Here is a 24,503-nt window from a genome sequence, read left to right as displayed (position 1 = left end):
TCTTAATTTTAGAAATGGCAGGGCAGGAGGCTACTTGTCTTTTTGTATTGCCAAGTATAAATACCTTAAAATGATATGTATATGAATAGGAACTTTTTCTTTTGCATGCTTTTGGGAAGCCCACTGAAAGATAAGACCCAGTAGCTGAATGTTCCCATATTCTTTGAATGTTCAGTAGTCACATCAGCTATCCCATTAAATTGATTTTGAACTTTGTTCCCTGGTTTGACCTTCAAACCTAGTATTAAATATTATCCTGAATATGCTTTTATAATAAAAGATGAGATTATTTTTTTTGCAGATTCAAATTTTCCATTTTTATATCTGCTGTGTTCTGTGTGTATACAAGGCCATTAAAATTATAGAATTTACTTACCATACATTGTTTCTTGCAGGCTAATCACAGTATATAGAAGTGTTACACTGTTACAGTATGATTTAAATATTACTTTATTTTCTGTAGATCAATGTCAGAGTAACCACAATGGATGCAGAGTTGGAATTTGCCATCCAGCCCAACACGACAGGCAAGCAGCTCTTTGATCAGGTAACTTATATGTGTGTCTCTGCATGTGTGTATACAAACGCATAAAACCATTGTGCATATTAAGGCATAGTTTGAGAAAGCAGAAGTGTTCTCATGTATAGATTATGTTTTTCCTTACATTATCGAAGCTATACTCTCAGTTTGAACTTCCTTGTTACTTCTCATGGAATGTATTAAATTCAAAGACAAATCTGTGTAAATAGGTTAACAGTGAAGCTTCAGTTGAATCGTGTATAGAACTGCTTTGAAATCAACAGTGTTTTTTATGTCTAATCATCATAGTTGCAACTGCAATATAATTGTTAGAATTACATGTATGAGAAACTTATATAGCCTTCGCTATTTAATAATGAACTTTTATCATTACATTCATTAAAGAAAGCTAACATCTTTTATTTTTTTTCCAAGAATGGCAGCTGTAGATACTTTTTCACTTCCCAAATGTTAGGAAAGTAATGTTCTCCTAGGACCCAGTTTGAAATCTAAGTTTAAAAAAAAAAAAAAAGACTAAGTGGAAAAGTTAAAATGATGGCTTTAGTGTGCTTATGGATTGCAGACCCATCCGAACTACACATGCTCACTTCATAGTGTCTCTGTCCTGCACCAGTCAAATGGGCTAACTGAATAACTTCTTAAAAAGAGTTGTTCTCATGTTCATTTCATGTGATGTTAGCCATGAGAATCTTGAAACAATTCTTTCATCTAGGTTGTGTAGTGTTCTAGACAATGTTAAGGATAGAAGCTTCTCTATCTGTTGTTTTATTCCTCAAGAAACCAATAAATACATTATATTATCTCGATCCAAGATGTGTGCATTTAGTTGAAAATGGAGAAATATTTGAAATTATTCTTCAAAAACAGTTTAACCATATTAACAATTGTGTCTAGTAGAACTGGTGTTTTTGTCCACTCCACTTTAGATGCTTAAAGTATGTAATGATGGGTATTAAGAGAAAGTAACACATTGAAAGAGTTCTGCAAGAACTCTTAAACTTTTAATTGACCTTGAAGAGTTGATTAAACGTCTTAGTGTATAAGTTGAAAGGAGAAGAATGTTTATTGTTTTGTAACACTGAGCTTTTTCTTTTAGATGAACAAAATTTAATTTGTCTGACCCTTAACACTTCTACCCCCTGCCCCTTTCTCTAACATCAGTAGTAGTATGTCTTCAGCCTCTACATAAGAATAGACTTCATGACTCTTACAAAGACTTTGTGAAGAAAGGGGCTGTCCTGCTTTTTGTCCAACCACACCACCATCAAATAAAAAGTATGGTATGCTGTGGCACAGAAGCCTCAAGCTGTTACTTGTCTTTTGCCAACCTTTGCTATCTTCTGCCATGCAGTACTGGGTGGGGTGACATTCTGCTGTGTAACGTCTTGTGCCCAGGTAATCAGGTTCATCCAAACTGGGGCATTCACAAGCCTGGAAAAAAGATACAGCTCTGAATTCTTTTTCATACTCTCTTCAGCTTTTTACCTTAATTCACTGTGTGGCGTTTGACATCTCACCGTCCTACAATCAACTTCTGGAAGGGTAAATTGAAAAATTGTTGGGTCAAGCAAAATCAACCAGCACAGTTATGTGTGAGGAGAAAGGCATTTTTGGTCTGATCTCAAATTCATACATGAGTTCCACAGAGTAACATCAAGAGCTGAACTGTATTGCAAAACGAGCATGAAATTTTTGGACAAAAGTTATGCTTTCTCTCTACAGAAAGACAATTGAATAGCACTGTTATTGAGAGGATTGGTCTTCAAGGTTTATACAGAAATGGTGGTGGACATAATAGTAGACTTGTTGGTTATTGCTTTCAGAAAATAACATCTCCATGAATTTAGCTGTTGTCTAGTGCTGCTCTATGTTTTTGGTGAACAACTTGTCCTTTTTTTCAGTCAGTGGTACTTTTAATTGGTGTTTTTTAGAATTGTTGATTTTTTTTTCCCATTTCCGTGTGTGTTTTCATCATCTTCATCTGCTACCAGATGAGAATTCAGCATTTGACTTCTGTGCCTTTCTCTTTTCTCTTCCATTGTGAAACTCAGTAAATTTCTTACTTATTGCAAACCCCTCTTTTTTTTTTTTTTAATTACTCGTATTTCAGAAGGTGTCTTAACATATTTATCACTAGTCCTTCTGTCTATCCTGTCAGTTGTCAGAATGGGCAAGCGGGGATCTGTCCTCCTTTAGTCAACCAATTTAGCATCTCTGAGTTTCTGAAGACAGGAAGAACCCTGCGGTGGTTATGTTTCCACACTCTGGTGGTAGTGGTGGGGGTTGTGGTTTTTTTTGTTGTTTTCAATAAGTTGTTAGCAGTGACCATCAGTACCTCTGCTTTCCTGTAGTTGCCATTCAGAAAGAATGAGACGGTTGCTTCCTTTATTTCAAGTTACACCCCACTATCCTTTCCAGATATCTCGGAAGCCTCCCTTATGATCTTTTGGAAGCTGACCCAATGAAATTCTTGCTAAGTTTTCTTTATGCGTACGTTTTGATTTGCCAAAATATGTCTATTGCTCTGGTTGCTTTTATTCTTCAAGAATTTTTTATTGCCTATTAATAGTCAAGGTGTAGGATGTGATGGTGAATAAATCTGTTTTACAGATGTAATGAAGACTTGCCTGAAGCTGCTTAATGAATCTTTTGAGTCAGAATTGAATTCTTTAAGTTTCTTATTCTGCACTTATTTTTCCTGTCACACTACTACAGTGCTTATATTGTCTTGGTACAAAGTTTCAGAAATTTTTTTTCCTCTTTCCTTTGAGCTGAGGGGCAATGATAGATGATGCTCTTTCCTTATTTGTGGATCTGAAGTAAAACAGGCTAATGTGTTTTTAGTGTTGATTTGCAAGCATGTGTAACTCTGTATTGCAGGAGACAAGTTGTCTGTATTTAAATACAATGTGCATCTCAGTTGAAGGGCAGTAGTTAGCAGGTGGGAGAAAAATGTTTTGACATGAGCATAAGCACTTGTCTCCTTATGCCTTATGGTTGGAGCTGTTGTGCATCTGCAGTTCTTGCTGACTTCTGCAGCTCAGAGAGCTGATCAGGTACAAAGGCTCGACTTTGACAGCTGCAAAGTAAAGAGCGTTCTCAGAGTCATCTGATAAAGCGATAAGTAGTTCGATCAGTGTCATATAGGAGGTCTGTGCCAAAAGAAGCAGCAGGTCTGAAATGTCTGAGTTGGGACACCATTTTTAATGCTACTCGGGACCATATTAATAACATAATCTTGTTCTTAACAGTTCTTATGTTCTGAAGTAAATGATGTAGGAATTCTAGAGAAAATAACTGCTCACTACAGGAATTGGGTTGGATCCATGAACGTTGTCCATTCTGTGCTTTGGAGCTTGAAGGTAAAAGGGTAGATAGAAGAGGGGAAAAAAGGTGCACTTGAATGATTGTTAAGTAATAATACAAATATGCAAGGCATCAGAAGTAAGTTTGAACAGCTATCTTGTGACATTTTTCTAATTTTCAAAATCTTAATTTTGCAACCCGATAGTACTACTTTAAAATGGAGGAGGATCTGTGTGTAAAATTCTATTTACTTCACATGCATCTGAATGCTTCCATAAAACAGCCTTCAGTAAACCAGCTTGCCAACATGGTCCAACCTGAGAACATATGTAAGTACTGCCATACTGGGTGTTTTGGAGCCAGTTTACAGTTATTAAATAATCTTTGCTGGACCTTTCTGATTAATTGTTTATTGAATCCATGTGTACTTTTACTACGCACAAGATTTGTAAGATAGTTCCACAGTTCCATTATACTCTGTGTAGCAAAAGTACTTCTTTTTGTTTGCTTTGAACCTGCTATCTAATGATTTCTGTTGATTCTCTTAGGTCTTACATTATGAGAAATAATGAATAATCATTCTCTGTTTTCCTTCTATGTGCCCTGCAAGTTTTATAGACTTATATCATATTTTTCCTTTCCCCATTTTTATGTCAGTAGCCTTAGTTCTTGTCTTAGCTGTGCAGAAAATGTTCCATGTCATTGATCATTGATCATTCTTTTAAATGTTTCTGAAACATTTCCAGTGCTGCAGCATCCTTTTTTAAGTTGATGTGACAAGTCCATATGTAGTACTAGATATTTGGGAATACCGTAGACGTGTATAGTAATATAACAGCTTTGTTGCATTTTTCCTTTACAACAAGAACTTTGCTCACATAATTAAAATGGTTGTCTTTTATGTACAGTATTTTGATTAAATATTATCTTTTATTGAGGTTCATCTTCCTTTTTACTGTTCATTCACAGATCTTTAGGGAAGGTTTTCTGCAGGTGATTTTGTCACATCAGTTTCATCTTTTTTTGCAGATCATCTATGAAGTCCTGGTGGACTTCCCTAGTGGTTACAATACAAGTCTGTTGTGAAAACAGTTTGCTTATTTTTTCTTTCTTTTTAACTAGTATATCCATAAAAAGACCTTCCCTCTCTTCAAGGACAGTTGTGTTTCTTTGGTAGCCTTTGGACCTGATCAGAAATCTTACAGGAAATCCATGTATGGTTTATCAGCTGTATCATTCTTATCCCTTTTATCATTAACTCTTAGAAGATCTCAAAAATATTTGAAGGGGGTGATTCATCCTTATTACCTCATACTTGTCGATAAGTAGTAATCTTTATTATAATTTCACCAGTTGTCTTCTCTTGAAGTGGACTGACTTGTCTGTGGGCCTGCACATTACTTCCTAGACATGCTTTGAAATATTGAGATTCTCTTTGCTACCTTGTACTCCTCAGGTGCTGTGTTTGATGCAGGCAGTAAGCTGCACGCTCCAGTTGGTAGTTTGGCAACACGATGTTTGAGTTTATTTAGAACACTGAGGTGAATGCTTCTCTGAACCTGATGTTTTGCTACTATTTTTTTTTGTTCTTTTGAAACTTGGTTATATTTCTGTTTGAGATGGTTTCTGTAGCTTAATTACCATTTAAAAAAATCCTGTTGTAGTGATTACTGATGATTATGGATCATTTATCTTTAGGTGGTGAAAACTGTTGGTCTTCGTGAAGTCTGGTTTTTTGGGCTACAGTATGTGGACAGCAAAGGCTACTCAACTTGGCTGAAGCTAAATAAAAAGGTAACAACAATTCACTAATATTTAGGCAAGTGTACAGTTGGAATTACACTTTTCTAAGGCTTGCTGCTTTAATGTTGTAGGTGATATATAGCTGGCTTCAAATTTAGTTGAAAAGTTGCTTTTTGTTTGTTTTAAATGGCAAAAATACTGTGTTAAGTTTGCTTAGTTATAAAAGAATATGCAAAACTGCATCAACATTTATTTGAGGAGATACAGTTTCCTGTATTTCCAGTACCATGGTGATGCATGAATTAGGAAAACAAATTTATTTGATTGTCCCATTTTTATGTAGCAATAAATGTTTTACAGTTGGGGGTGTGTGTGAAGTATTTGAGCTTCAGGAATTTGCACATATACAGCTATTGATCTTTCAACAAGGCACCAATAATAGGCTCCTAAACTTGTCTTTACATATCTAATAGGTAGGTTGTAGGATAATTTTTGATTTGTTTTTCCCCAACAGCACTGAGCACCTTTTATCTCCCAGCTGTTGGGAACTGGGTCATTTTAATTTCAGTTCCATTTATGAATTTGAATGGTCACTTTTTGTTTTAATATTGGCTGTCAGGTTATTAATAGCACTGTTTAGAATAAAGAGGGTTTTTAAGTTCAACTGAATCACGAATACCTTTTTTATCTTCGGTATTAGGAGGTAAATTGGGAAGTTTTAGGAACAAGTCCTACTCTCTGCATTCATCTTTACTTCTCTTCTGTGGTAAATTCAGTGATTTACACTGACACCAAAGGTGTCTTCTAGAATTTGATACGTGTCTTGTTTCATACACAATAAACTGCTACAAATATTTTGTTAGCCCTAATGATTTGTTTCCAGTGGTTGGAGACTACAGGATTTGGTGCAACATTTGTGAAAAATACAGAAGATGTAGCTCTATGAAAATCTTTAGCAAGTTAAGTTGCTGGTACAGTTCAGGAGCAACGGGGGTGTGCTGATTTCTTTAACTTAGACTAAGGCAGTTATTGTTTTGTTGGTTTTTTTTTTTTTTTTTTTTTTTTAAACTTGTAACATTTGATTGTTAAATGCATCATCATAAACTGGCTCTAACTTGTAAGTACTATTTAATACTTGCCTTAATACAGATAAGACCTGATAAATTACAGAATAGATGTGCAAATAAGGTTTTATTATGGCAAGAGCACAACTCATTGTTCACTGATGAGATTAAAGTGAAATACTGTGTATGTAAATCAGAAGCAGATGGCTAATAATGAAAAGTGAGCAAAACTTTTATGTGAAATACTGTGTATGTAAATCAGAAGAATATGAAAAGTGAGCAAAACTTTTAAAATTGACATCTGAAATGTTGAGTGTAATACTTATGATGCCTTACATATGTGATTAAGTGGTTGCATTATATTTACAGTTTTTGATACTTCCTACAAGTCAAGCAAACAGATGTATAATTTCATGTGTAGAGAAGAAGTTCTAGAGGGACTATTAATGCACATAAAACTAAATGTGTAATAAAATGCTTAAGGAATTGGAATGTACAAGATTTATTTTATTATGAATGTACCTTTTAACAATCACTGTGTTATTTGATGTTAAAATTAGTTTAATTTTGGATGGTTTTGCTTTAGTCATAATCAGTGCTGAAAGCTGAGTCCAAATGAAATGGAAAATTCTACGTAAAAATAAGGTTTTGTTAAGATGACCACATCTGATCTCTTTACAGAAATCATGATTATAGGGATTATCCATTCTAGAAAAATAGTGTCATTAAAGGAATTACATTTTTTGCAGAGGAACTAAACACATGTATTTAGTTCAGTAGTTCAAAGACTTTTAAAAGACTCCCACTTTACACTTACATTGAAGAAACTTGCTGTAGTTCTTGCTAAAGAAACCTTGTTAGATCCTAATTTGTTACTTCTGCAATTCATCCTTGGATATAGCTTTGATTTTTTTAATATGTATTACAGCTTCCTTTTTTTCCCCCAGATCTTTATTGTTATAAGTACAAATTAACGCAAGCCTACAAAAACCCTCTTAAACAGCTTTTGAGTATTTCAAAACGGTCTGGTTTATCCAAATTGATTTGGTGCCATATGGACCTTTAGTGAATTCCATAATAGGCTTGTCAGGAAACACCAGATTTGAATGTAGAGGAGCTAAAGAATTCATTACTACTGAGATAATTGTATTTAATATACAATTTAGTGCTCTTTTTATTTCTTTCTTTATTCCTCTCCCTCAGGTAACCCAGCAAGATGTAAGGAAAGAAAATCCTTTGCAGTTTAAGTTCAGGGCCAAGTTTTTTCCAGAGGATGTATCTGAAGAATTAATTCAGGAAATAACTCAGAGACTTTTCTTCCTGCAAGTCAAAGAAGCGATCTTAAATGATGAAATATATTGCCCCCCAGAAACTGCAGTTCTTCTGGCTTCTTATGCTGTCCAGTCCAAGTATGGAGATTACAGTAAAGAGATACATAAACTAGGCTACCTAGCCAATGACAGACTTCTCCCTCAGCGGTGAGTGAGACTACACGTGATTTTGCATTATCTGCTGCATCTAAACTTGATTACAGCACATTTTTTTGTAACTAAAATATTGAGTGATAATGGTAGCTTTCCTAAGAGTGCCTGTTTTGCTAGTAAAAATTACAGATCCTAATTTAGACTCTACATAACAAAGAAGCATCACAACCATGGGTTTCTTGAGATCTATTTCCTGTCCCGTCTACAACCATCTGCACAGACTTAGCTGAACAAATTTCCAAAGTACTGCAAAATGATTTAGTGTTCCCGGAGGCTTGCTTCTGCTAAATTAAAATACTCTAATACAGAAGTCACTAAGGTTCCTTTGATACTTGCTCCTTTTCTTCAGTTCTTGATGGTTTTGTACACTTAAATGATAATAATTTCCTGAAAATAATTACAGAGTGTATTGCAAATAAAATATATTGCAGAAGAATGCTAGCCTGGACAGAAAATTTAGAAACTAAATTGTTGCCATTGCTGTTGAATATAAAATCTTTTGTATCAGTCAGTTATCTAATTGGTTAAGAAAAGTAAGCACCAAGTTTATAGTTCTGTTTCTTTACGCAACTGAAACCACGCTCCTGGCATGTTTTGGCAGCAGGAGAAGCGTTGCAACACAAGTGTGCGAAGTTAGACAATTTTGTTAGTGTAGATAAATCCATAGTGATGTCTGATGGACAAACGTGCACTTACTAAATATATAACATTAATGCGTCTTCAAAGAAATGAGACCCATGGAATAATTTGAGATTTCTTTAAAAGTCATATGCTCTGTATCTTTAGTTTGAAAAGTAGAAGTAGAAACTCAATTCTTAGTGTAACTAAGCTGGAGAAATTTCTAGGAAGCGAAAAAGCACTTCAAAAAGATTGTGGTGAAGGATTGAAGGAAATATTCCTGAAAATGTTTCAGATTTTTAGAAATCCTGGCTAAGAGTTGGGTTTTGGCTGTTTACTTCGTTCTTGTGACTGTGAAGTCTGTACCTCTTTATAGAAAAATACCCTTTTTTGGGAAGGCCGGGAGATGTAGAACCAGCAAAACTGTTGTTACTGGGTATGTTGGTTCACAAATCTTGGGTTTTGTTCAGTTATGATGACAGCCTGTGAACAGTAGAGTGCTTGTGTATGACACAAATTCAAATACTTAAGATGCTCCTTTTCAGTAGACAAATGTTCACATGATTTCCCAGCATATGCTTTCAACCAGTCGCGTGCCAGTCTGCACTGAGTGAGCACATAGCTTTTGTATTCATTCTAACACAATTATTCCTCTTTCGCCTCCTGTCACCAGGAGACTTGCCAGAAAACTAACAAGGACGTCATAAAAGTACTTCAGAACAATATACAATATAATGTCAAAAATATTTACTTGTTTCCCAAAGTAGACTAGCTTTGCAAAATTTTGCTGAAAAAGGTGAGAAAATGTTTGCAGTTCTTGTTAATTATAGAGTCTTAATGTCCATGTGTCAAAACTACTGCATATTTTTTGGCTCAAAACTATGAGCTGGGTAGCAACAAGGCATCAAGTCCTTGCTGAGTTATTCTGTTGCAGTACTCCTTGCATATCTGCTAGTGGTGTTTCCTCAGTAGTGTGTGAAGAGAGAATGGAGGGGGCCAAATGATGAGATGATTATCACCAAAGATATTGCCAGCTTTGAGAATATCATAGAAACATAGAATCATTTGAGCTTGGAAGGGGAGCTGTGACGACCGTCTGGTCCAATCCCCTTTACTCACCTAGAGAGGTGGTCGATGCCCCATGCTGGTCAGTGTTCAAGAGGCATTTGGGCAATGCCCTTAATAACATACTTTTAAGTTTTGGGCAGCCCTGAAGTGGTCAGGCAGTTGGACTAGATGATTGTTGTAGGTCCCTTCCAACTGGAATGTTCTACTCTACTCTACTCTACTTGCAGCAGGTTGCTCAAGGCCTTTTCCAGTTGCGTTTTGAATATTTCCAAGGATGGACACTGTGCAACCTCTCTGGGCAACCTGTTACAGTGTTTGATCACCTTTGCAGTAAAGAAATAAAATAAAAAATTGTGTTTCAAGTGTATTTCAGTTGTGCCCATTGCCTCATGTCTTTCAACTCAAATTCAATTCAAAAAGAGGAAAGTGCAAAACGTTTCTGTACAAGTAGAAACTTAACTTAATTTGGAAAGCACAAGTCACCATGTGGGTGACTAAGTGCTGGCACAGATTGCCTGGAGAGCTTGTGGAGTCTCTGCCTCCTTAGACATATACAAAAGCTGTCCAGACATGGTCCTGGGCTACAGGCTGTAGGTGACCCTGCTTGAGCAGAGGGGAGGACAAGATGATCTCCAGAGGTCACTTCCAACCTCACCATTCTGTGAAGAGAGCTTGGGAGCAGGGCTTTTATTTTCAGGTGGGCCCTTGTGTGACGTAATCCTGGGATAGTGTATCCTGGTTTGTCCTTTTTTTTTTTTTTTGATTGTTAGCTTTATGTTATACTATGAAGGCTTTTGAACATTTTGTGAATATCTGCTGGAGGAGTAGAAGAAATAATGCTGGAAAGCAGCTCAAAATGTAAATACCATAATGTAAAAATCAGGCCTGGTTTAATTACAGAACTTCTTTAATAAATTAACATTGTCCTAGGAGACTTGGAATTAATTTTTTTATGTAATAGAAACTTGTAAATGACTGCCAGGATGCTTGTAGATTATTACAGCCAAAGCAGGCTATTGTACTTTATGCATTCTGTTACAGGCTTCTGTAAGTGTTAAATTTAGGGCTTATACTTGTATTTGAGGCTAAAGACGAGAGAACAGACAAACAAAAAGGATGTCTTGTCATTGCATGTTCTTGTATTGTTGAGCTATGAACACATCAGCTTTGTGCAGGTGCAAAAACTGGAACCTCTGCCTCAGTTTTGAGGAGGAAATAGGGATACACACTAAGCAAATCAAAACGTGATATGGATACCACTGAAGAATGTACATCAGTAGATAATGGGGCATAGTAGCAAATCAAGTGACAGATTCTGTAACAGAAGAAACACTGCATTAGTATCTTTTGCATCAGTCAGTCTCTTCCTTATTGTACTTTGTTAAAAAATGTAGGGCAAAAGTAGTAAATCCTTACTTTCCTGAGTAAAGAAAAAGGAAGGAAAACAACTGTTCTGACTTCTTTAGTGAGGTAGTGAGATTATCTTGCAGTTCTTTTTTTTTTTTTAATTGTCCTTTAAAATAATTTCTCTAGGAATGCTTGAAATGCTACGTGCATGGAATAAAAGCATAATAAAGTTATCATACACATTTGGTTTCTTACTGCAGTACTACATTGAAAGTTCTAGCAGGTCCAAATATAATTCCATCATTGCAGCTGGCTGTAGATAAACATCAAATAGTTTTCTGAAACTGCTTTGCTAGTGATTTTATTTATTGAAAAACACACAAACAAAAAAAATCCCCTCCCAGCCCCCAAGAAACTAATCTGCTGACTTGTCTTAATGTGTTACTTTGTCTTTCAAGTGACAGCAGAAGGAAAGCTTGAGTGTACCTGTGCATACCTAGAAATTAATTTTCAGCATTGTTGTTTGAGGATTTTATAGGTCTGTATTTTCAGGTGTTCCAAACATTACATTTTATGACTTTACTGAAAGTTGAGATATGCCATGGTGTGATTTTTGTAGTACAAAGAGTATCGAATGCCATGAAAAAAGAAGTGATTTCACACTGTTTTAAAAGTGTATTTGTTGAAATACAAAGCTTCTGTGTCTGGGTTAAAAAGTTGAGGAGTGTATAGGAAGTCATGTTTAAGTTTATTCAATTAAAGCATGTTATGCTGCGTAACCAAACTTATTTTTATAACTTCAAGAGGTTAAATAGGTTGTCAGTGTCATTTAATAGCAACAACTTCTATTCACAGTGTGTTAGAACAGCACAAACTGACAAAAGAACAGTGGGAAGAAAGAATACAGAACTGGCATGAAGAGCACAGGGGAATGTTAAGGTAATTACATTTAAAAAAAAAATAACGTTCCAAGACCTTTAAGGTTTTTTCATTACTATTAAGATGTATTTTGGGAAGTGGCATGTTTGTTTGGAAACTGCTTGCTTTTATTCTGACCAGGGTAGGCGTTTATCAAAAACTTCCATGAAAGTTTCAGTGAGGGCTGAGTTTCCAATTAGGTTATTGGCTTACCTACATGATAAGGTTGTCAACTGCCTTTGCCCAGTTGCCTGCCTCTAAAATAGATTTAGTATTTGCTTAGCTCATGGGGTGAAAAGACAAAGTGCGATGATTGGACTGTACTTGGGTACTAGGGTGTAGAGCTCTATAAGTATCTGAGTCAACGTACACATGAATTTCAGAGAAATTTAATTCCTAACTGGATTTTACACTAATTAGTTATTCTGCAGTTCCCTTATTCTTACAACATACTTTTGATTTGTCTACACTATGCCTTTTTTTATTTCTTCTTTCATCAGGGAAGATTCTATGATGGAATACCTTAAGATAGCACAAGACTTGGAAATGTATGGAGTCAACTATTTTGAAATAAAGAATAAAAAAGGAACTGAGCTGTGGCTTGGAGTTGATGCTTTGGGTCTAAATATTTATGAGCATGATGATAAGTAAGTGGCTAATACTTATTTTGCAGTTCTGTTCTAGGAGATCCTATGTGAGATTATATGAAAACCACCTTATTGTGTGTTCAATAACATCTGGCAAAACAGGTTCTTAAAGATCACATAATCTATGTAAAAGACCGAAAAAGAGAGATAGATGTTAATTGCCAGAATATTTGAATTTTAAAGCTTAAATGGGAATGCAAAAGAAGGGAAAGGAAGATCAGTTCTGTGGAAACTTGAATTTATGTTGCTTAATATGGATGTATGATAGCTAGACCATCTTTATATGTTTTTTTGTCTGTACTTTTCATTCCCTCAAGACTACTTCAGTCAGGATGAAAAGGACATTGAGAAGCTGAGCAGCATATTTAATGAGAAACATTTTGATAAGAGCAGCAACTAGGATTGTAGCTGTTAGAGCATGAAAAACTTTGGTATCTAAAAGTGAGACCTTTAGACATCAAAGAAAATAGAAAATCTTTTGTCTTCATAAAGAGATCAAATATTCTGTCCTACTTAAAGAGGGATAAAGCTGAAATGTACAAAATTTGAAGAATCTGAAAACAGAACAGCAGACTTATTCTTTTATTTCTTTCCAAACACTTGCTAGTAGCATCTGATGTCAACAGTCCTTTCACAGTGATTTGAAGTTAAACATGATGTTTCAAACAGAAGATAACAGCTGTCAGCTGAACTGAAACTTAAGGCTCTTCGATGCATATACTCTGTAACAAAATTCTGTAAGCCTTAATTGCCATTAGATGGCAATATAACTCCTGAACGAAGGAAATACTCAAAAAATGTTTAGATCATATTGAATGATCAACCAATTTTTGGTATTCTTTAACACCTGACAGTTAGCGATCAAATACTTAAACATTTTCTAATGCTTGTAATTAAGATAATATGAATTGAAAAAACTTTCTGTGCTCATGGAGAAAAATATTTACAGTTATGCAGTTGGTGCATAACATTGTAGTGGTTTCTGAACTGAATTTATTTTACTTAAGATACAAGGGAAATTAATTTAACTTGAACTTTGGAAATGTAAGAACATCTATCTTACATGTGAGTTAAATTGAAGTACGACATTGCTGAAGGCTAACTTAATTTCTGTCTTTAAAATGTCAGACTTTTCTCAAATTTTAATAGGTATTCTTTTCACTGAAAATAAAATTGTCAATAGCTTATAAAGTATCAGTACACGATTGTGATGTTTAGCATCTGTTTAATGCTAGTAGAATAAGTCACAAATTGAAAGTCTTTCTTTTACAGTGCCATGTAATTTAGTTATTTGATGGAATAATGTGTAAAAAAAAAAAAGTCTACTAAAATATGCTTGAACTGTTATTACATTTTGTAAATGTAACTGTGATAGTGAAAATGGTGTGGAGTTAAGACTTAGTGGACATAAATAAAATGCACACCCTTGCTGCTTCTAATGAGAACTTTTTCTCTTTGAAGGCTGACACCCAAGATTGGTTTTCCCTGGAGTGAAATAAGAAACATCTCTTTTAATGACAAAAAATTTGTCATAAAGCCAATTGACAAAAAGGCCCCCGTAAGTAGTGTATAGAATAGTGTGCCTTTGTACATAAAGAGATTCAAGCCTGCGGGGACTTGCTCTGGCATTATAGCATGAGTAAATATTTTGTGACATTATTGGTAGAATAGTCAGTAATCAAAATGAAAATTTGAAGTATGGTATGTTTTTTTCTCTTTTCATTCTGGTTGATACTTTTAAGATTTTGTTGTTTGTTTATGTTAATTTAACTAATATTTTGTGATGTATTGAAAAGCCAGAGTGTAAGATTCTCTGGCCCCTCATCTTTGTTTTTCTTTTTTTTTGTATTAGAGCAGCACATTTCATGAGACTTTCTAGGTCAAAACTCTTCAGAAGTAGAGTGGAGATTACTCTCACTTTTTTAGAAGTTTAAATAAATGATTTTGTGTAAAATAACCAACTCACATGGAGGAATCCATATGTAGCTTTGCTGACAGTAACTAAATTTATAGATTATGGTGTTGGATTGCTCAGAGGATGAATGTCAAAATACTTGTAAGTTTTAAAATGTAACAAATGCAAGCATGCAGTAATGCTTTGAGTCTTGTCACAACTTTATTTTTAGATTAATGGATATGCTGCAATTATTTTTGCTAGGATTTTGTTTTTTATGCACCCCGTCTGAGAATTAACAAGCGAATTTTGGCACTGTGTATGGGAAATCATGAATTGTACATGAGGAGGAGGAAACCTGATACAATTGAAGTGCAACAGATGAAGGCCCAAGCTAGAGAGGAGAAACATCAGAAACAATTGGAAAGGTAATTAACAAACTTCCATGAAACAGAAAAAAATTCTTCTACCCTTTTAAGAAAACTAAGTCATAGAATATCAGACATCTTAGTATTCTAGAAAAGAGAGCGCTGCTTTTCTTTCTGTAATATGTAAGCAGGTTTGTGGATTGGCACGGCTCACCTGTCTTAATAGAAAGCCGTATCTTTTTTTGAGCTTTCAGCATAGTAATAGTAGCTCTACTGTTGTTTCTCATTATGTTTCTGTGAAACAGTCTTAACTCTCTGTTGCTTGATCCTTAGGGACTTTTATAATCTACAGGTGAACCTTTAAAGCAAGTTCAGTGAAGAATGTCATGGGTTACCTTTTGTATATTTAAAAAAAAAAACGTTGCCATTTCTAGCCCAGATGAAACATCAGCCATGTCTAAAATGCAGGTATAATTGTGGATTTACCTAGCTGAACCATAACAAAGGTTGCTAATCAGTTCTGTTCGTAAATTGATTTTCTGTACAGTATATTGAAACAGAAACTTGTTCTTCTTGCATTGTAAACTGAATTTGAAATAGTTAAAACTACCTGCTTCTCTGCTAGCTGAGTTAACTGAAAAATAGACTACCAGCATCTTTAGAGTAGAATTTGATCTGTTTGATCTGTTTGAGGTTATAAAACCCCACCTTTTACTATTTTTTCAGGGCACAATTAGAAAATGAGAAGAAGAAAAGGGAGATAGCAGAAAAGGAGAAGGAAAGAATAGAGCGTGAAAAGGAAGAATTAATGGAACGCTTAAGACAAATTGAGGAACAAACAATGAAAGCTCAGAAAGGTGAGCTCTTACTGGTCCTGGATTTCTTATATCTGATGCCAATTTTTAGTTCAGTTGGGTAGTTCAGTTCCACAGTTCTCTTGGTATGTGCGGTTTGGTTTTTTATATTTTTTTAAAATTTATTTTTTTAATAATAACAACAAGAATTTAGTGGTGTTTTATTTAAGAGAGATTATTTTTCATTGTTAAGAGCTAAAAGATGGTCTGCATGCATATGTGTGTATATTTGTAATACAAAACTGGTTCCTAATGATAGCAAAAATTTCAATTTTCTTTAATAAAAAGGAAATTAGTGTGTGCACAGTTCAACTCAGAGTTATAAAATGCTTGAAGTGCTGAAAACCTGGAGTTGGAGAGAGCAGGGAAATCGGGAAAATTCAAAAGTGTTTCCTCCAGGATTTTATTGAATTTTATCTTTTCATTTGGAAATTCCTTCTTCCTGCATTTTCCTATTCCCTTGTAAGACTTGAGAATTTTAAAATTACAATCTTGTTAGATTTTAGTGAATAAACGTAGCTTCACCAATCACAGTTCTGTGTGTTGAACCACCCTGTAGAGTCCCTGCCTCTACTACTTCCCAGTCCCTCCTCTCCATGTTCTTTTTTTGCTTTAGGTTTGGTTCACATTCATTAAAGTTTTGTTCCTGTCCTCTGTTCATAACTGTTGGCTTCAGGCACAACAGAGAGAATCACTGACTAAATCGACACAAATAAATTACATATGCCTAGCACTGTTCTCCACCTCTGCCTGTGCATTTTTTCAGTCTTTCAATGCAGAACGGGTTGGATGTATCCAGACAGGCAACACACGAACTGTGCCTTGGAATTGTTTAAGGGAGAGCCATTTAACCCAGGACAAAATAGTGTCGGGGCGATTCTAAAGGTTTAACAATATACAATTTTTGCTTAACTCTTGTAAGCCATATAGCCTAATTTCTGATGCAATACATAATGCTCATGTGTTGCTGGTCTTTTTAGCCTTCTATTCACAGATGGAAAAGTGTTTATATAAAATGATGTTTGTGTTCTGTTGTTGACTTGGTAGCTAAGTGTTCTCCATTTTCATGGGAAGATTTTGTTTGAGTAGTGTTTTTAGAAAATTAAATAAAATGCATAAATATTTAACTATTGCATTTGTACAACTCCACATACTTGTAATGCTGTTGATTTAATTTTATAACTGAAGTTGTAGGCCTGGGAAACCAACTGAAGAATATTGATTACATGAGACCTACTTAAAACTACAAGTGCAAAGATCAAGCGTGTGCCAGCATACCTGGGGAGATGCTTTTTCAGTATGAAAGCGTGCGGTGAAGGGCAAATGGATCGTTCCAATAACTGAGCAGTTGTTTAGGTTCTCTGGTGAAGGAATCTGTGGCAGCTATGCCTAGACAAAAATGTAGTGGAGAAATTATCATTAGAATCAGCAAGGAACTTCATGAAGCCTTTTTTTGTAGTAACTTTGTTTTGCACATCAGAGGAGCGTATTTTGGCTGTGCAAATCTTACCTTCCAGTACTGGCAGATTATTACTTCCTCCTATTTCACTCAGGGTTGTTCCCTTTAGATAGCAGTATTTTGCGAACCAGGCAGCTGGGCAACTATTATCCCTCCCTCGATTTAAAATTTTCCTGTTTGTATCTTTCTGGCTCTGTTCTACAGACAATTTTTCTGACCCTTCCAATAGGTCTTAGGTCACTTTGCTGGAGGCCTAAATTGTCTGTAGCAATTAAGGACTCTTTGTCAGGCATTTCAATAGAGTAGAACAATTTTTGCTTTTTTTACTGTCGGAAAGTATGATTTAATGTATTGAAAATCTCCTCGATAGTAAGAGTAAGGGTGTATGTGCATGTATACGTACGTATTTTTGGGGGTTTCGTTTCATCAGTGAGGTGATAATTTTCTGAAATGCTGGACTGTCAGGTGAGGTGAAGTATATCCAAAGTATGTCATAAAGAGCGGGGGGAGAAAAAAATCAGACATGGAGCATAGCTTCAGGTAACATCCTCAACAGCTCTTCTTAGCTTGAGGCAGCCTTGTAAATCTTTGTCAGCTTTTTAGGTTACTTTATGTTGAGCATGTTACAGCTGTTATCTGCGTTACGTATGAGGAAGAGCTGGGCGGTGATATGTTGTCTCCAAACTTCCCTTTTGGCAGAGCTAGAGGAACAGACTAGAAGAGCTCTAGAACTGGATCAAGAGCGAAAGCGTGCAAAAGAGGAAGCAGAGCGCCTGGAAAAAGAGCGGCGAGCAGCTGCAGAAGCTAAAGCTGCTCTAGCCAAGCAGGCAGCTGATCAAATGAAGAACCAGGAGCAGCTAGTAAGAAGCTTTTAACCCTGTTTTGAAACAAATTGAAAAAGAGAGTTGAAAATGTAGCCTTTATTCTTGGTTATATCTATTTTGTCAAATGGACAAGTATGTTGAAACACAGATAAAAGTATGTGAAATACTGTTACAGATTGTTGTGGGAACTTTTTTAGAAAACTACATTAGATTTGCCACTTTTTGCAAGAAAAAAAACCACCCCAAACTCTGGAGCTGTAGGAAATTAGATGATGAAGTAGACGGTTCAGACTGACAACACTCACTACATTCTCTTTCTAATGGTGTCAGGCTTGTCCACCTGAGAACAAGAGTAGCTTCCTTCTGCAGTCCATTGGGAAGCCTCTTCTCTGAGGCAGGTCTGTTCTGAAGCTTGACAGTGGTGGTGGGGAGTTGGTGACACTGTGGTTTGGGGCTTTTTTTATTTGTGTTTTTTTGTTGTTGTTTTTTTTCCCCCCATTTCCAGCTTTTACAGTATCTTCTCACATTCTGTACTAGACTACTTCTAATTCAAGATTTGTGCTTAATAACGGAGAAAGGCACGAAAATAGTGGAAGAAATGATTTCTCAACTTCTGATCTTCTGTAAACTTAGCACATAATTCTGAAAGCAAGATTGAGCTTAATAGTACTGAGATTATGATCCAGAATCATAATCTGATTGGTGGAACCATTAAAGTTGTATTAAACTGAAACAATCCCAAATGCTAATTTGTAACTACAGCTTGCGCTTTCCCAGCAAGCTTTGGAAGTGCAGAAGATAAATATTTTTTTCTGGACTTACTTCCATCAGGCAAGAGTACTGATTCATTCCCTCTGCCGTGTATGCTTAAAATTTCTATTTATAGCGGAAAAGTGATGGATGGTAACTAACTCTTTTCAAGTCGGATCACAGCAAAGGCTCTGGTTTCTTCTGCTGCAGAACCAAAATGATATCAAATTAAAATTTCTACTTCATTTTTTTGTTTGTTTCAGGCAGCAGAACTTGCTGAATTCACTGCCAAGATTGCACTTCTAGAGGAGGCCAAGAAAAAGAAAGAAGAGGAAGCCTCAGAATGGCAGCACAAAGTAATGAGCTCATGCTGTGTGAAGTCAGAACTTCAAAGAAACTAAGGGAGATGAGTGCGGAAATCCCACTGGAAGTCCATGGGGTTGAATCTCTCTCTCTCTCTCTCTCTCTCTCTCTCTCAAGCTTCAGAGAGGCCTTTCTTAAAGGTTTTTCTTCTCCAGTCTACTAAAGCCAGCCTATACTTCTATTTAACTCATTTCTTACTATTAAATAGTCACAGAAGGGGTGAAATTCTCATCACAAAGGTATGGTCAAAGATTTGAAATGGCTTCCTTACATATGGTGCTGAAATAGGTTGAAGCTTCGTGTTGGAAAAGAAAATGCCTCAGGAGGGAGGTGTATAAAATAAAGAGCGGTGAAAAGATGGACCAGAACAATAACAAAGGCACATCAAATGTAACTGCATAACAGTTTAAAGCAAAATAATATTTATTCACAAAATATGTAATTAGCTATGGGGTGTGAATACTAATTGTGTGCACAGGTTCAAAAAGTGATTGAACAAATTCTTATAAGTTCTGGTTGAATATGAAATTCAAAGACGTCACCTTTGATTTAGGAAGTCCCTGAGCCTCAAATTTCAGGACGCTGGGAAGGTTGGAAAGCAATCAGTATGACTGCCCTATTCTCTCACTCTTCTCTTGTCTACTGCTGGAAAAAGCCAGACTCCGGTACAGTTGGTTTTGAGTCCTGTCTTTTTTACTCTGTATTCCTATTCGACAATTTTCAGCGCACAAGCTAGTTGTGTCATTTATGAAGGACAGTTTCCATGTGTCTGAAGACATCTCAAATATTTAGTTTTATTTTTCTGACTATCCATAAATCATTTTAAAAGATGCTAAGTACTGTTTACTTATATTTAGGCTTTTGCAGCTCAAGAGGACTTGGAAAAGACCAAAGAAGAACTGAAATCTGTGATGTCTGCTCCTCCTCCACCTCCTCCCCCACCAGTTATTCCTCCAACAGAGAATGAACATGATGAACATGATGAGAACAATGCTGAAGCCAGTGCAGAATTGTCTTCTGATGGTGTCATGAATCATAGGAGTGAGGAAGAACGGGTAACGGAAACACAGAAAAATGAACGTGTTAAGAAGCAGCTCCAGGTAATGAAGATTCATGGTTTTATCAACATAATTCAGGCTTTGGGTTTTCATTCTTTATTTGTCAGAAATCTCATTGAAATTATGGTGTGCCAAGGAAACAGCCTTTTTAACATTTACTATGTTTATTACTAATTTACCAACTAATATAATTCATAGTGTTCTACAAGTGGAATAGGTAAAAGATTGGATGTGAGATTGTGCTCTATAGCTTAAAAGTATTAATATGTTGTCGCATTAGCCAGTGAACATTTCTGATAATTATATAGTGTCCAGGACACCAAGTGTTAAAACATAACGCTTTCCTTCCTCAATACCGAAATTTATTAAGTGGTAGGAACAGATGCTTGCTTAGTAGTATTTGTGTTTATTTGCAGTTATTCATAGATGATGTAAATGCAAAAACTGAATTATGCCCATTTTGAATTAATCTTATTTCCCTGAAATGGAGCATTTCCTCCTAGACTAGTCTTACCCCTCAAACTATAATCTATGTTAGTGGTAACCCTTTGCCTTATTATGAGATGTCTATTTGGGAAGGAAATAAAATGGAAAACTGCTTCTTTTTCTGGCAGAAAAATCTTAGTAGCATGTATGTGTAATATCCTTTCTGCTTGGCTAATCACTGAACAGCATCAGGGAGATAAACAAGAACTGTCTTTAGTCAAGCAGAAATTGAAAAATGAGGTCATTCTGCTGCTTTATACTGCTGTTCCCATTCTTCTTGGATGTTATGGTTGAGGACTTTTTTTTTGTTTTGTTTTGTTTGTTTGTTTGGTGCCCACATTTGTGTAAAGAAAGAATCCTGTGCTCTCCTTCTCTTTTTCTCCGTAGTCTTTCTGATAGACCTCACAACTTGAGTTACTGAACAGCACAACAAGCATTTCATAGGTTGGCATTCAAGAAATCCTTATCCCAGTTGCAGGATAATTGTTATCAGAAATTCCAGAATCAATAAAAGATTAGCCAAGGCACTTAAATACAAATATTTTATTCAACAGGCTTTAAGTTCTGAGTTGGCTCAAGCCAGAGATGAAACCAAGAAAACACAAAATGATGTCCTTCATGCTGAGAATGTTAAAGCAGGCCGTGATAAGTACAAGACTCTTCGACAAATCCGACAAGGCAATACAAAGCAGCGTATTGATGAGTTTGAAGCAATGTGAGAGCTGTTTTATTGCGTATATGTTCCTCGTAAAGCTGAACCACCAACAGAGAAAAAAAAGCAGGCCTTTGCAGATTTGATGGATTGCACCCCACTTTGCCAAAGCACTTAATACCAGTTTGACTACAGTGGCTAGAAGACAAATTTAGGGGAAGCTATTGAACAGTAAGGCAGTCTGTCATCCCAGGCTTTTTGGAGGGGGGAGGGTGTGGAGAATGATAGCAGTTTTTTCCCCATCATGTTTTCAGTTTCTTGTTTTATATTTTTTTCTTTGGAAACTGATGTGAAGTATAGAATGACTGACAAGTGTATGTATTGCTTAAACATTAAGAAATAGAAAGAAAATGGAACTGAACCTAAACTCGATAGGTACTATTTCAGTATGAAGTTTGAAATTACTGTAGCTACACCATTAGGAGTTTGATATTGCTAACTTTCAGTTTCGTTCTTTTTCTCCCAAGTGAAATTCTTTGGTGTTTCATGTCCTGTCATCATTGATGGTTTTCTTTGCCTGCCTGTTCACAAAGGTCTGGATGGCAGGTGGTAGTTCCAGGAAATGTTTTTAAATGGAACACTACCTGTGGGCAGCACGTGGCTGCTGATAGGCTTGAAGAAGTATTGCTTTTCCTAGGTGATTCTTTTAGATGCGCAAAATGTTCTAATGCAGCAAAGGGGGGGGAAAAAAACCCCAAACACAAAGCTTCACGTGCTATTTGCTTGTAATTATTTTATTTGCAGTAGGGAGACCTGGACCTTTCTGGCAAGGGAGCATATGAAAACATCAGTCCCAGGGAGGGGACAGTATCCTACCTCACTACTATATACATGATGACCGGTCCTTCAAACACCATGAAAAAAACTGTTTAAATTGACTATCACTACACAGTGATATCATAGAACACTAGGAGCCCTTACTCCTAGGATATTGGTTTATATTAAGATGGATTTATAGTGCTAAATACTGTCTAACTGCCTTTAGTTGAGTTTAAATTGTAAAAGCATCTTCTGTGTTTTAAAGCTGTAACCTGTCACTGGTATACTATCTCCTGGGAGGGGTGTAGAATGTGCGTGTGAGTTAGTTTGCTTTGGGGTTTCCAAATACAAAATGAAAGTTCCCAGAATTGGAATAAAAGTGTGTGTAGCTTCAGTTTTCAGTGAAGCTAGTATTTTAATTGTCATATCTGATGTCAGATCATTGTTATTAAGTCCTTTCCCTCTTGAAAAGGAGACTTGCTTTTTTTAAAAATTTGCTTAGAAATTGAACTTCAGAAATAACTTCACAGTTAATGTGGACTGCAGTTACTCCTTCTGTTATAGTACCCTAGTAAATATCTACAGTGGAAGAACCCTGCTTTCTCTGAGGATGGTTCAGCTCTTTTCTGTTTGATATTATGCACTCATAAATTTACACTTATCTATTAAAATTTGCCATTTTATTAAACATTTTTTTCATGCACAATAGGTTTAAATTTCTTATGAACAGTCCAACTAAGTTTTTTTTTATTATTATTTTGCGGAGTTAAAGGTTGGCTATGTGGGGTGACATCATGAAAATAAAAATAAAGAACATTAATATATTTTTGGTTTGCGGGGCTAAACATATCTGGTTGACCTTGAAGACTGATGTGCGGATGGTGTGCGCATGCTTCAAAATGCTGCTTGGTGGAAGCTGGTGTTTCTACTTGCAGTGCACCGTAAGAACAGTTTTTGTTTCACAGGCTTCATACGCTGAAGCTTAAGCTAATTTCTGAAGTATTGGAACAGTTCGCTGTAGCAGGTGAAATACTGTGCTTCCAGCGAGTTTTCATTTTTCCCTGGAAAGTGCACACTAACACTGATACATCAGTTTCAGTGTTGCGAAAAAATACCAGTAAAGTTTGCTGTTCATAAATCTACGATATATAGAGTAGGGCTAAATGGATTAGATCCATTTATAAAGCTGTGTGATTTTTTTTTTTTTTTTTTATTCTAAACAACCAGGAACAACCATTTGTAATATGGATTTTCACAATGAACAAAGTGGTAATAGCTGCTGTCACCAGCAGTTGGGAACACTTACTGGTGCGGAAATACTAAGAATACATTTAATGATTACTTGGTGAAGTAATTTTCCACATGCTTTTTCCTTTAGCATCATGTTTTGTGTTGTACAATTAAGCTACAATTACATCTACTATTTTGGATAACATTCATTGGTTAACAATAAAGAGATACAGTTAATTTCTGAGGTCCATTGTTGTTATTTAATGTACTTTTTTGACAGCTTTGCTAAATGCACTGTAATAGCCTTTTTCCAGAGCAATGTACATATTTTGATCATCTTTTGTTTCACACTCTGATCAAAATGAAATTTAAAAACAATAATTTCAAATGTATCCCTAGAGAATGGTACTCTGCTTAAGAAATTACCACATATAGTTGGGAGGAAGCACTGGTGAGTGTCAATTCAAAACAGGATGTGAATCATCAGAGCTAATTGACTTCCTTGAGAACAGAGGGTAATTTTGCCACATAAGAGCTCTATGGGTAATGTAAGAACTTTCAATCACTGCCTACATATTGCTTAGCCCCAGGTCAAGTGAAATTTAGTTTAATAGGTCAATGTCTTAAGCATTGAGAAACCTTGATATGGTTTTTTTGATACTGCACATCATAGTGGACAGTGCTGTCAAATATATGCATGGCCATATGCTTTAGATAGTGGCAAGTTTGTGGGCTTTTTCACCTGTGTAAGACACTTAGAGATGGAAGGAATGGTTCCATATAAATAGGTATACAAATCAATCTGCTGAGCAGCACTCACATAAATTAGACCTCCTCTCAGGTGACAGACATTCCATTCTATCTTGCACTTGTTTAGCCCTGCACTTAATACAAGCACATGACCCTTTTTGTTTCTCCACATGGTACAATTGCTATGATGAATTGAAATGTGTGTACTTGATACTTTTTACCGTGTGTATTTCCAGTTTTATACTTCTCTCTTCTTGGAG

General features: G+C 35.8%; 1 protein-coding gene across 1 annotated transcript in view; it reads left to right on the top strand.

The window, feature by feature from the left end:
• RDX (radixin) overlaps positions 1-24,503 on the top strand; it is a 42,286-nt gene that overhangs the window by 10,011 nt on the left and 7,772 nt on the right. Inside the window, exons 2-13 of the mRNA XM_009886903.1 lie at positions 464-547; positions 5,546-5,641; positions 7,858-8,132; positions 12,027-12,110; positions 12,590-12,736; positions 14,198-14,294; positions 14,895-15,058; positions 15,725-15,855; positions 18,011-18,171; positions 19,149-19,241; positions 20,106-20,348; positions 21,347-21,507. Of these exons, the coding sequence (XP_009885205.1) occupies positions 464-547; positions 5,546-5,641; positions 7,858-8,132; positions 12,027-12,110; positions 12,590-12,736; positions 14,198-14,294; positions 14,895-15,058; positions 15,725-15,855; positions 18,011-18,171; positions 19,149-19,241; positions 20,106-20,348; positions 21,347-21,507 (1,736 nt within the window). The remainder of the gene's footprint in view (positions 1-463; positions 548-5,545; positions 5,642-7,857; positions 8,133-12,026; positions 12,111-12,589; positions 12,737-14,197; positions 14,295-14,894; positions 15,059-15,724; positions 15,856-18,010; positions 18,172-19,148; positions 19,242-20,105; positions 20,349-21,346; positions 21,508-24,503) is intronic.

This window comes from Charadrius vociferus, unplaced genomic scaffold, assembly GCF_000708025.1.
Source record: "Charadrius vociferus isolate BGI_N301 unplaced genomic scaffold, ASM70802v2 scaffold736, whole genome shotgun sequence".
Lineage (NCBI taxonomy): Eukaryota > Metazoa > Chordata > Aves > Charadriiformes > Charadriidae > Charadrius > Charadrius vociferus.
The sequence above is the reverse complement of the archived record's forward strand: the minus strand, read 5'-3'. Positions and strand labels throughout refer to the sequence as shown.